The 12,185-nt window shown below is 46.6% G+C and overlaps 1 protein-coding gene across 1 annotated transcript in view; it reads right to left on the bottom strand.

Annotated features, from left to right (window-relative positions):
- GLI2 (GLI family zinc finger 2) overlaps window positions 1-11,893 on the bottom strand; it is a 37,289-nt gene extending 25,396 nt beyond the window's left edge. The window contains 3 exon segments of the mRNA XM_010192426.1: window positions 528-729; window positions 9,957-10,148; window positions 11,812-11,893. Of these exon segments, the coding sequence (XP_010190728.1) occupies window positions 528-729; window positions 9,957-10,148; window positions 11,812-11,893 (476 nt within the window).
- Window positions 11,894-12,185: the final 292 nt, after the last annotated feature.

The raw sequence follows: 12,185 nt of genomic DNA, 5'->3' as shown, positions 1-12,185 counted from the left end.
AGCAGGAATTGACAACAGTGAGCTGCCTAGTGTAAGTGCTTTTTAATTAAGGTTTGAGCAAAACTTTACTCAAGAGCTTAGATTTGTTTTAAATATGTTTTTAGAATTAGGCTCTTAAATCTGCCTAGGCAACATTTTTTTTTAAGGATGTGGACCAATAATTTGGAGAATACTTTGGGGTAATCTCTTAATTCAGAGGGTTTCTCAATCAGTTCAACCCCTCACAATGAGCATTTTTAAGATTAATTTGTTCTCAATTTCTGCTTGCAGGGAGGCATGATCATACTCTAATTACTAGAAATCTGGTAACCAATAATCCCAATCCAGCAAACCCACCCCCTCCATATGCCGCAAAGTACCCTTCTGCATGCAGCACCAGATGGAGCCTTTGATTTAATACACTACATAGCCCCAGTGCCCAAAAGTAGAGGTTATGAGGAAGGGAAAGCTTCTCTTGTGGGAGGATCACCCTTCCTTTTGAGGAGAGATGGTTATGCAGCCAGGCAGAGCTGGTCCCAGAGCTTTACCTGATTGTCCCAGCAGATAAATGGCCGTAGGAGCCACTTGCCGCTGAACTGCTTCTGGAGTTGTTGATATATGCCACAAGAGAGTTTGGGGAGGTTCTGATCATTGTCTGGAGATCAATGCTGGCATCAGACAGCGGGGAGATAGACAGGGCTCGTTTGCGGCTTAATCTCGGAGTCACCCGCGGGCTTGAAAACCGGGACACTGTAGGAAAGAGAGACTTTGTCAGAGAAAACCAGTGAGCTGCTCCCTTCCTGTGGGGAGATGGGATATGCTGAGACCTGCTGCACTTGTGACTGCTGTGGGATGCTCAGGAGCCAGGACCAGCTGCAGTTTGATGAGAGGTTTCCTCTCTGCTGGGCGCTGAGTGACAGGAGTCAGGCAGCACCGTGAACGCCTGCTTGCTTCTCCCTCCTCGGGGGATAAACAGAAGCCTGTCCATCACTCCATCACTTTCATCCACACTAAATTAACTTAAAATTAAAAGGGAAAAAGCCCTGCAAGGTTTCCATGAGTGCAGCTGTCCCCGTTGACTTGGTGGCAGAAGCAGGGGGCCAGAAGAGCCGCACATCAGAGCCGGGGCACCCCTTGGAAATGGTGTGCGCTCTTGTGTACAGAAGGAGCGGAAACAAATGAGCATGAGCACAATACTGACCATCCAATTAATGAAGGAGGCAAGGCTCCAGGAGCCCCGAAAGTAAATTAAGAGTTTTAAGAAAACCAATTTGGCAGCTCAGGCACAAAGTTCAAGCTCTCCCTCTCCAAGGGGAGCTGCCAGTGCCTGGACCTTATTAGCAACTGTCAATCATTTGGGCATGAAGTCATTTCTAACCCTGCCAGTCCCGTTTGTAGATCCACAATACATGGCGAGTTCTTGCTGTATGAATTTGGCCTCCCTCGGTATTTCGGCACGGCTAACTGGAACGACTGACTTCATCCACAGGAAACTCTGCCCAGGCCTGACCCACCTGCAAATCTCCAGCGTGGCATGGACTGGAGCCAGGGATGGGCGATATTGCAACGTTGCCCGATGTCAAGGTACCAGATCCAAAGCTTGCCTGAGCCCTAGCCCTACCGGGAATGGCTCATCCCTCCAAAGCAATGAGAGCAGTGGTTAGGCTGCCTATTTTTCTAAAAAAAAAAGATTTATCAGGGTAAAATATGGCACTCAGCTATGGGGCCTGGCTGGCAAACCCCATCATCCACCCAGGGCTGCGGGAGGGCTCAGCTTCTCCAGCTCCGTCCCTTTATGAGCGCAGCACTGTATTAATAACTGACTTTTCCAGCGATGGTCTCCCCAGAAAGCTTGACATGGGTATATCCTATTGAACACTGTGATTAAAATAGTAACTTGCCCAGACAGGTAATATGAGCTATTTTCCTCTAGTTGGTTGGAGGGACTGATTTTGGTTGCATTTCACCAAATACAAGCCTGGCACTTTGCAAGAGCATAAACTTTCCATCCTGATGACAGTGCTGGTATGTGAGAGGGTGAATAGGATGTACAAGGAGGTAAAATACATCCTGCCAGTGTGACCAAATAGTTCCTTGATTTGTGTTGGCTCGCAGAGGTTTGTGTCGTTTCCCTAAGACCAGTGGCTGGGTTGCAGTCTCCCAGTCTCCACATGACTCACCCGTGTCCCTAGGTGGCCCTGGCATTACCATGTCTGGGCGGTGTGTAATCGATGGGGTTTAGTACCACCATCCCCTTATGACCCATAATATCCCTTGTTGCAGAAGATAAATGACTCGCCCAAGGTCTCACTGGAAGTTCAAGTCTAAGTCAGTACTTGAATCAAGAACTCTTGTGACTTTTGTCCTATACCTGAGAAGCTTCAAGAGTTGCTAGGTGCAATACTGACAATATTGGGGATTTCTCCTAAAAAATAGGTTGTTGCCCATCTGCTGAACACATTCTTCTTACAGTAGTTTCTATCACCACATTTTTCAGCCCCACAGTGCAGGGAGAAACCTGAAAACACAACCTAAGTATTAGGTAGCACACAGAAAGTACACACAGGTCTGTAAAAATAATCTCCTGAGTGCTAAAGCTGTCCCATAACTTGGAAGGACTAAACTCAAACTTTCCTAATGCTTGTGGCTGGCAGTTTCCAGCCCTCTTCTGCTGTGGTGAGTGGCACTTCCCTCGGGAGCTGAAAAAGGAGCAGCTGGTTTGTAGAGGCACCGTGGATACAAAACCAAAACAGGCAGACAAACTCCCCTCAGGAAAGGCTGGCTTTGCCTAAGGGCTGGAGTGGAGCATTCCCAGACTTCATACCTGGTTCATGAAATTTGTACCCTGCTAGAGCCCTGGACCAAGCAACATGAGGGTTACATGGGTCTAGATCATAATGGTCAAAACTGTGCTCTGTCTGCAATACATTAATGTATTGATCTGAACTAATTAAACTTTCTTTTTATTTTTTCTTCTTTATTTTCTTTATTTTCTTTGTTTCTTTTTTCTATTTTTTTTCTTTTTTTCTTTTTTCTTTTTCTTCTCACTATATTAACCTTGATTCAATACATGGCCCATGATTTGGGAAGACTGGGGTGCTGTTTCCAGTCCTTCCCAGACATATATTCTTGAGCAAGTTGCTGCTTCTTTCAGTGTGCCTATTTCCCTGTGTCATCTATTTAGATGTGCTCCATTAGATAGGGTTTGTGTTTTATTCTGTATGTATCCCAGTGCAACAGGGCTCCATCTCAGCTGAATTGTCAGTGTTTCTGTCCTACAAATAATATCTGTCTTCCCAGCTATAGATACTGTTTTCTGCATTTGCATTCCCACAGTCTCCTCCTTCTGTAACAGAAGGAAGCAGGCCAGATTTGACAGTCATATTTATCTCTGTTACTCCCACACCTCAAGGGAGATCTGTTTATTAATGTGCCACTTCCCTTGATAAATTACTAAATAGAAAGAAAAGCCTTGTACTCATTTCTTGCTGTTCCTTCCCATGATTTATGTCCACAGTGCTGGTTCAGCCATTGGTCGCCATTAATTTGCAGAGGGAAGAAGTCCCAATGTCCAACAGAAACCTGCGTTTTCACAGTGCGTCCAACACGGGCAGCCCTCCCCGCTGCACACAGGGAAGTAATTTTTTTCTCCATGCAAAACTCTGTGGGAAGCTGTCAGATTTGCAAGCTGGCCTGGGACTTCTCCAACCCAAACCCAGTAATACGCATGGTGTTACTGTCCACTCTAATTTAGATCTTGCGAGTACCGTGAGCCATCTGAAATGTGTGATATCAGATCCAGTAGACTGAGCTGATGCTTTACACAAAAGCCTCTTAGGTCTTGTGGGCTTCCAGGGAAAGCTGTGACCTAAAACCATGCTATGGATGAACGATCCCTCTTTATTCAATGAAAGCCTGCCCAAGCTGCCCGGGAAGGGAAGCGGCTGGGAAACAGAAAAGGAGCTTAACCACATGAAGAAGTGCTCACTAGTGCATTTAGGAAGAGGGGATCTTTTAGAAATTATTATTCCAAAGCAGATTAGCAGTGCTGGGATCGTTCTTAATAATAAAATTAGCCTGACCTAATCCCCTGATCTGCAGACACTGATCACAAACGTTAAATGGTACCAGGCAGCAGCAAAGACAGGCATTGATGCAGCTGTGCACACAGGCAAGGCTGACTGACAGCCATGCGAATACGGAGGCAGAACCCTCTGTTGCCTGAGGTCCAGTGATGTTTCAAAGGAAAAACCACATACAACTCCTTCAGCAGTGACTGTGCCCAGAGAAGTAAATGAAGGTGGGATCCATTTCTCAGGCACAGAGACAGAGCCTCGGGAGGATTTATTGCCTATACGCCCCCTCTCATCTCCCCTTCAAAAACGCTGACTTAATAAAATGAACAGGGTTAGTTCCAAGACTTTTTTGATATTTGGAAAATATGTTGAGGGAAGTTCTAAACTGTCAGAGTATCCCCTTCAATATGCTCAAAACAAAAATAATCTGGTATTTTTCTGTTGCTCTAAAAGTTGTTTTGTTCAGAAATTTAAAATCATCATAGCTCAAAATGAATCCTAAGAAGTCACACACTGAAATAAAAATAGAAAATTATTTTAAAATTAATTTCTCTATGCCTCACTACCTCAAATGGAGACCTTTTAACGTTCAGTTTTTTTCCCTTGAATACTACTGAGAGATGAAAAAACTCCTTCTCATCCAGGTCCAGAAAGAAGTAATGGGCCAAAGCCCACACAGCAAAACAAGAAACAAGACAAGTCCACGAGATACTCCATATTGTTGCATCCTCTGGTGTTTGATAATATTTCCAGTCAGGTACATTTATGGCATGCCCAGGATGAGTGGTAGCTGCTCCTGCACCAAATTGCTCTGCGACTTCTACCTCTCACCTTGAATGGTCACCTATTAAAGTCAGCAGATGCTTTCCATTGACTGCCATGGATTTTGGAACATGGAATAAATATGAATTTAAAAGTTAACCTAGAGACACCCCTGTTTGAGATATCTTATCTTTACTTTCAAACTAATTCCTTCCCGCTTAGAAAAGAAGCTATTTTTATGCACTCATTTTTTGGACATACTAACAGTTTTTATTTATTCGGTGCATATTAAACAAATTAGCTCTCAATGGAAGAAATCTGAGGTTTTTTTGTCTTTGCAAAAGCTAAAGATACCTTCTTAGAATTCAAAACTGCTTCAGATTTCAAGCAACAACAAAAATGTCCTTTGGTCTGAAGTAAGACACAGGAAATTTCAAACCAAAAGACTGTCCCCTTCTCTCTCAGCGTTAGGAGATTAAAATGGAGATGCGAACTGGGGAACAGAAGGTTGAGGTCAAAGCTCTGGCCATTGGTGTTAGTGCATGGCACTTCATGACCAATGGAGGCCAATTAAAAATTTGCCCTAGGCCTTTGACCCCCTGCTGCCTTGTCTTACAGAAAGTCAATTCCAGACACATTTTACGGTGTTTTAGTGGGAGCACACTGGCCCTTCCATGTCAGTCCATACACACACCCAGGTATCCTGGCTGTGACAGGCTCAGCTTTACATGGCCATAGCCACTGCATACCCTGCATCCCTTGACAGGACCTGGGATAAACACAGCGTTACCTGAATGGTCCCGCTTCCTGGCTGCTCATCAAGAAAACTCCACCCAAAGAGTACAGAAATATTCCTGTCCTCCCATTGTCAAATTAAATCCAAGGGCAGCATAAAACCACATGGTGATCCCATAATCAATAGGCAGCAGCAATAAACTACAAACACTCCTCACATAACCAGTTCCTTATTCCTCTCTCCCCTTCTGCAGCGGCAACACACGTCTATCTTAGACTGCAGCAGATGCTGGACATTTGTTCTGGCACCAGACGCTGTCCTGGGACTCTTCTTTCTTCCCTCCCTTGGCCCATCAACTTTGCAGTTCAAGGAATACTAATGCTTCCCTCAAATCCTCACTGAAAGACAAGGCTGCATTCTTCTACTCCCAATCCACAAGGTAACTGTTTAGATGACCCAACTTGCATATGTAAATTGAATTCTTTAGAAACCACAGTGCAGTGGGATTCCAGACAGAGCACTTATGGGATGCTCTGGGACTTTGTCTCTCTTCTGCACATATTTTTCTGGGGAGGAAAACAGTGTTTCTGGCTAGAAATGGATGAGAAATCGTTTGCCATTCTCTGAACCTTTTCTGAGATTTCAGCAAGTTTCTGTTCTGTCCTGGGACAAAGAAAACAACAACAACAACAAAATAAGATGTTTCTGAGTTTGTAAGGAAGTGACTACAGGTCAAACCATCTACCCAGAGTAGCCAACAGCTGGCTGGTTTGGGAAGCCATTTGTGAGCCCATGTCCCACGCAACTGCTCCAGCTGCTGGGCTGAACAAAGCCTTCTCCTGGTTAAACTGCAGGTCTTGAGTCCAGCCATTCAAGACTGCCGTGCACCAGGCAGCAAGAAACAGGGCAGGGATGCTCACTTCAGCTCCAGAACTGGATAAAATGCCATGAGAGCACTGCAGGGTCATCCCTGCTGTTGGTAACCACAAGGTTGCACAAACACATATGTGCAGCCCTGCTGACCTCGGTGACCACCTCTGTGTGGTGCAGCTTGGACGTATGTTGAAATCAAGATGTTTTTCCTTCCTTGACTCTGCATGGACAACCCGATCACACTTTCAACACTGTGCAAACAGAAGTGATGGACTTAAAGATGACCTCTAGTTCCCACCCTGGCCATGACAGTCTTATTCCTAAGAACTGAATCTTGTTCCTAGAGCTGCCACTGCTCTGCTCACTGATCATTTGATCTCCTTTCTCTTCAGCATCTCCAGTGATGAAGTAGGTTTGCTTTGAGATCTTCTGATATACAAGACTGTAGCAGTACAAGCATCGAGTAAGTCTGGATACGCTCCTCTTGAGAGCAAATGGCACCTCCTGAGGGACTGAGGGTAATCGCAGGAGCCCTTGTGCTTTGGAGAAAAAAAAGTTGGAAGTACTAAACATACTCAGAAAGTTACAGTCATCTCCAGGTTTATCTGTGCTCCCCAGCAGTTTTTACTGCCCAAGGATGCTCTTCTGCAACCACTCTGTCACCTGGAATAATCTACTACTTGACACCCACTTCTAGAATAGAAATGCAAAAGATTATTTTGTTTTGGTGAATAGATCCTGTAAATTAAGTCTCAAAAGTGCTCCAACAGCAATGTTGTGATGGATTTAAGCCTGGATTCAAACTCCACTCTCAGATTTACAGACCTTGTTTGCATGACAGAATGAAACAGGACAGCTAACAGAAAGGTTATTTAGTCTCTACTGGAACTGACCTGAAGACTCCCACAGTCTGGTGCTTAAAGTTTAAATTTGGTCTACTTCAGTGGTTTAACTACTTCTAGCTAGTGAAAACCCTGCTAAAGAGTTGCAGTCCTGGGATGCTCTATCTTAGTCACCATTTAAACACTCAGCAGATCTGACACATGGTTGGTACCAACAAGCTCCAGCTGATGCTTATCAACTACTACTTTTCCTGACCCTAGACACCTGATGGAATGAAAAAGCACTGATAAACATGTATTAAGAAATTCTCCAAAAAATGCCACTACAGCAACCAGAAGGGCCCAGGTATGGTCTGTGGAAGAATAACCCTGCCCAGTGTCTAGGGCTCCCATGGATCTGCAGATGTTTGGACATGATGTGAGACTCAATAGGCCAGTTTTAATATATGCTTATCCACTTTGTTTTCTTTCGCAGGTGTTATCGCAGATGTGCGATGGTGCTAGGTGTGGTTTAACAGGAGTTACCTGCATTTTATCAGCAAACTAATGCTTGTAAAGCTCTTACGTTCTGGGTCTCTCTGGGAAGCAAAGGGCCCTCTGAATGAAAGATGCTGTGAGGTGGTGACTCACTGGGATTTTACGCATGCTGCTGACATTCTTGTCTCAGAAAAGCACCATAAGAGGATGCTTTATTAAATTATCTGTTCAACTATTTATTTAGTCCCCACTGATTTAGATTTTTGAAATAACTTTCTAAAAAGAGGAAGACACTGATTCCTCAGCCAGTATTTTAGAGCCATCCGTTTTAGTCTCAACATTGATAACACAAACACATAGACCAGAGCCTGGCACTGGGCTGCTGCTCCTATTCATACTCCTAAAAAGTAGCCTTCTGGTGTCTCATGTCACATCCTCATGATGTTTGAAAGTTTTTATCTCACTCAGAGCATGTGAAGGTCCAGAAAAGTCTTTCCAGTTACTCAGCAACAAAGCTTTACCAAAAGATCAAAATAAATGTTTTGTGAGCCCTGGCTTTGCAGTGAATAATGCTCATGAGCTTGGCTGCATGAAACCAGGACCTTTGATACGTTATTCACTCTAGAGAGAGAAGGCAAGCAGTTAGAGAGTCTTCTGCCAAAGGGAGTAGCTCAGGCGACTTCAGATAAAGACTGATCTTCAGAGGATGAACGTCTTGGTATGCTGAGAGTCAGCCTGTACAAGCATGAAAACAGTTGTGTTTGCCTCCCTTGGTGGTTGTTTGTCTGGCAATTCAGGGAGGCACCGCTGGTCAGAGATGGACTAATAAGGAGGCAAGGAGGAAGGAGTCTTGTTCGTGAGTCCGAGGAGAACTTGGCAGGGCTGGTTTGGACCCATCTGCTATAACCACAGACATTAACCCTTAGGAGGGAAGAGAGTGAGTAGTCTTACTGACCAGCTGCTTTGTAGCAGGGAAGGCCAAAATATATTTTGGATGTTAGAGGCAGAATGGTACCAAGAAGCATGTGCTCTCTCTTTCAGACTGGTATCCACGTTCCTGATCAATCTAGGAACTGGCAGCAGAAAATGACTATTCAGGTAAAACTTCCACAGCAGCTGCAGATGAGAAATTGGTTTTTTTGGTAGAAATATCTATAACCCCCTATCACTGAACAGCCAGAGCAGCTTTTATCATTCTAAACCAGTCACTTTATGAAGCAGCATGACTGCAAAGTCTTTCATCTTAAAAGCTCAACAACAGAAACTTTGAAGCGGTAATGAAATGATGCAGATCTCCACTCCAAAAATTATAAAGGTCCACAGGCAAATCTGAAGGCAGCTCGGGAAACAGAAGCCGGGATCTGAAAGTTGAGCCAAGACTTCTCTTTCTTGCAGCAGAAATAATCCCCAAACTGCCCTCTGTAATATCTGTGCAACCCCAGTTCTTACAAGACATGGTATGAAGTGAAAGGAAAGAAATTTCTAACGGTTCTAAAAATCCCTTGGACCTCAGATAGGTTTCCACACAGATTTTACCCATCTCACCAGGGCAGTGGTCAGGCCGCAGGGGTGATTCAGCACAGCAGTGCCTAGCATGATTTTATTTCTTCCTCATTTAGCCAGGAGCCAGAACTTTCTGGGCTGATAATGCCTGAGACTAGCATAAATACCACATTCCTGCAATTTTTGCCTTTCTCCTGCAAAGTACTAACATATCGTCTCCGCTGTGGCTCACTGTTAACATATTTTTTCTCCTCAGGGACCTGGGAGGTCCCAACCAAGATGAGAGGTCCATCATATTGAGCACAGCTATGCATGGAAATGGACAGCCTTTGCCCCAGATACCAACCAGGCTAAACGTGGGGTGGGATGGGAAGCTGGAGAGGGAGCTTGCCCCCAGACATGCTGTGGTCACCCATGGCCAAAACATGGATGACAGCAACATCCTGCCCTCTGGACCAGCCCATCTCTTACCCATGCAGCAGCCCCATCATCCTCTCAAAGAGGCTACAACATATATATGTTAAATTATGTACATTTTATACATATATATGGAACAAGGTGACCTTTTAAGCCAAAAATTATAGAGCAGCACCCATGGGTTTCAGCAGGGCAGAGTGACCATGTGCAGCAGCCTCCACCTGGAGGACAGCCCCATCCATCTACCCCAAAATTTCAGCCATGCTGAGGAGGACCCAGACCACTACTCACCGTCAACGGGGCTGAGGTAATCGTGGAGGTGGGCTGTGCTGGCAGCTCCCCCACTCTGCATCAGGAGGTCCCCGTAAGGGTTCGGATGGCTGGCCATCAGCGTCATTTGGTGGTAGTAGTCAGCGGGATTGGCTCCTGGTGGAGGCGGGGGGAGCCCAAAGAGGCCTCGCTCCTTCAGGTGCTCGTGAGCCACTGCTGGAGGCACGGGTGAGGAGAAAAACATGGGGAGAAGGTTCCCACCGCAACATTAGACCTCGGCGCTGACGTTGGTGGCCCCGTCTCCCCCCCACACCCCCTGCCAACCCCAGCCGCACGGCTCCGCGTAGGGCTCTCATGACGTGCGCTTGGGCGTGCTCCTGCGGACAAAAGAAACTAAGCTGGGGCCTCTGCATTCCTCCATTTCCGCAAATTTATAAACAATCTCTCATTCCCCCTTCTAATAATCCTCCCATTCGGACGCAGCCAGCACCCCAGGGAGGGGGGAGAGGGCCCAGCCTGCCGGCAGCAGTAACCCTGTCAGCATTAACATCCCTGCCTATTAGGAAGGAAAGACAAATGCAGCCCAGCTCCCGATAGCAGAGCAAGGAAATTAAAGCCAAGGTCTAATGCATAGAGCTAGGTTTAGTATCTGGCAGCATAAAACCATTTTGGCTGCCAAAGCAAATTACGCTCACTTTCTCCCAGCTGTAATTTTTCAAACCTGCCTCCCCACCCGCTTGCACCATTAACTTATTTACCACTGCCTTAAAAAAACCCAAAAAGAATAAAAGGAAAAGAAAGGCAACCCAAAACACAATGCCTCTTTCTTTCATAGCAAATGACGAAACTGGCTTTGGAAAGGGAGGACGGGGCAGAGCACATGCACTCCAGCCATCAGGCCTCTCTGCAGTGGGTGGCCAGGAGTTCGGATGACGTTTTGAGGGAGGGAATAAGACGCATGCATCTCCCCATCACCCTAACGGTGTTTTTTTTCAGCCATAGAAGATCATTTTATGGTGCCAGACACTAAGCTGGGGGCCTTGTCACTCTCTGGTCACTTTGCTTTGTGGTGGAGGAGGACCACTTGCCCCCACGGTGTCTCAGGAGCTAAGAGATGCAGGGGTTTGCTGGATGTGCAGAGACTGGATCCCCAAAACCTGGCTGCTCACTGGGCACTGAGCCAGCGATCTGCAACCATGTAATCAAGCATTTCTCTAAGTCACAACTTGTACCTCACCAAGTGAAAGCAGTTATGCGTTTTTCCCTTTCCCTGTTTGGTGTTTTTGTCCCCAACATGAGGCCTGCCAGAGCTTGGAGAGCATCACTACTTCCATGTCCACCCAGTGCCAGCTCCCTGGATGCCCTTGCCTTCCCAAAAAGCTGCTGGAGAGCAGCTCAGGAGTAAGAAGAAAGAAAGTATGGCTGCTCTCCTTCACACAAGAGCCATCCTGCTCCAAGACACAAAGCCAACAGCAGACAACCCAGCCGTTATTGCCTCATCTCTGCAGTGTCAGTCCCAGCCAGGCCAGGCAGCTGGAGCGACTGTGACCCCATTTTGGGGGAAGCAGGGCTCCCAGGCGAGACATAAGAGTGGGGAAGCTCGTAAGAGAGCCGAGAGTGCTGCAGAAAGGAACATACTTTAAGCAAAATATTTATAATATGATCCAGTGGTAATAGCTATTCTCACGCTCTGCTTTCTCAGTGCAATGATGCAAAACAAATGTGTAGTTAAAGAGGGGGGTGAGGGGGAAAAGACAGCTCTCCCACTTCAGAAAGCAGCTGCAGAGCCTCTGCAGCTGTAAAACCCCAGGTTTTAGGGAATTTCAGTCCTGGTGAGCTACAAAACCGCTGCAGTACCAGTAGCACAGCGTCTTACCGTCAGCAGGGCTGAGGCCCCTGGCAGCAGAGATAACAGAGAGCGTGGGGCTGCTGTGGACAGAGCGGAGGTAGTGCTCCATGTGGGGTGCCACGTAGGGGTGCGGCGGGCTGAAGGGCGACTCGCCAGGCCCGGCAGGGTGCGGAGACAGGCGGATGAGGGAGATGTCGGAGATGACGGGGCTGCCGCTCAGAGGAGGAGGCCTGGGAAGGGAACAGAGACACGCTGTCACTCACAGCCTCCCCAGAGCAGGCATGGCTGCCTGCTGCCCTCCTCCCTCCCATCACACTGCTTTCACCCATGAGGGAGGCGGTTGAGGACATGGTGGGAAAAAACATCCCCCTGGGTTTGCAAGCTTCTCAGTGGCCCTGGGT

This window comes from Mesitornis unicolor, unplaced genomic scaffold, assembly GCF_000695765.1.
Source record: "Mesitornis unicolor isolate BGI_N332 unplaced genomic scaffold, ASM69576v1 scaffold20789, whole genome shotgun sequence".
Lineage (NCBI taxonomy): Eukaryota > Metazoa > Chordata > Aves > Mesitornithiformes > Mesitornithidae > Mesitornis > Mesitornis unicolor.
Note: the sequence above shows the minus strand (reverse complement) of the source record. Positions and strands in the feature narration are given on the sequence as shown.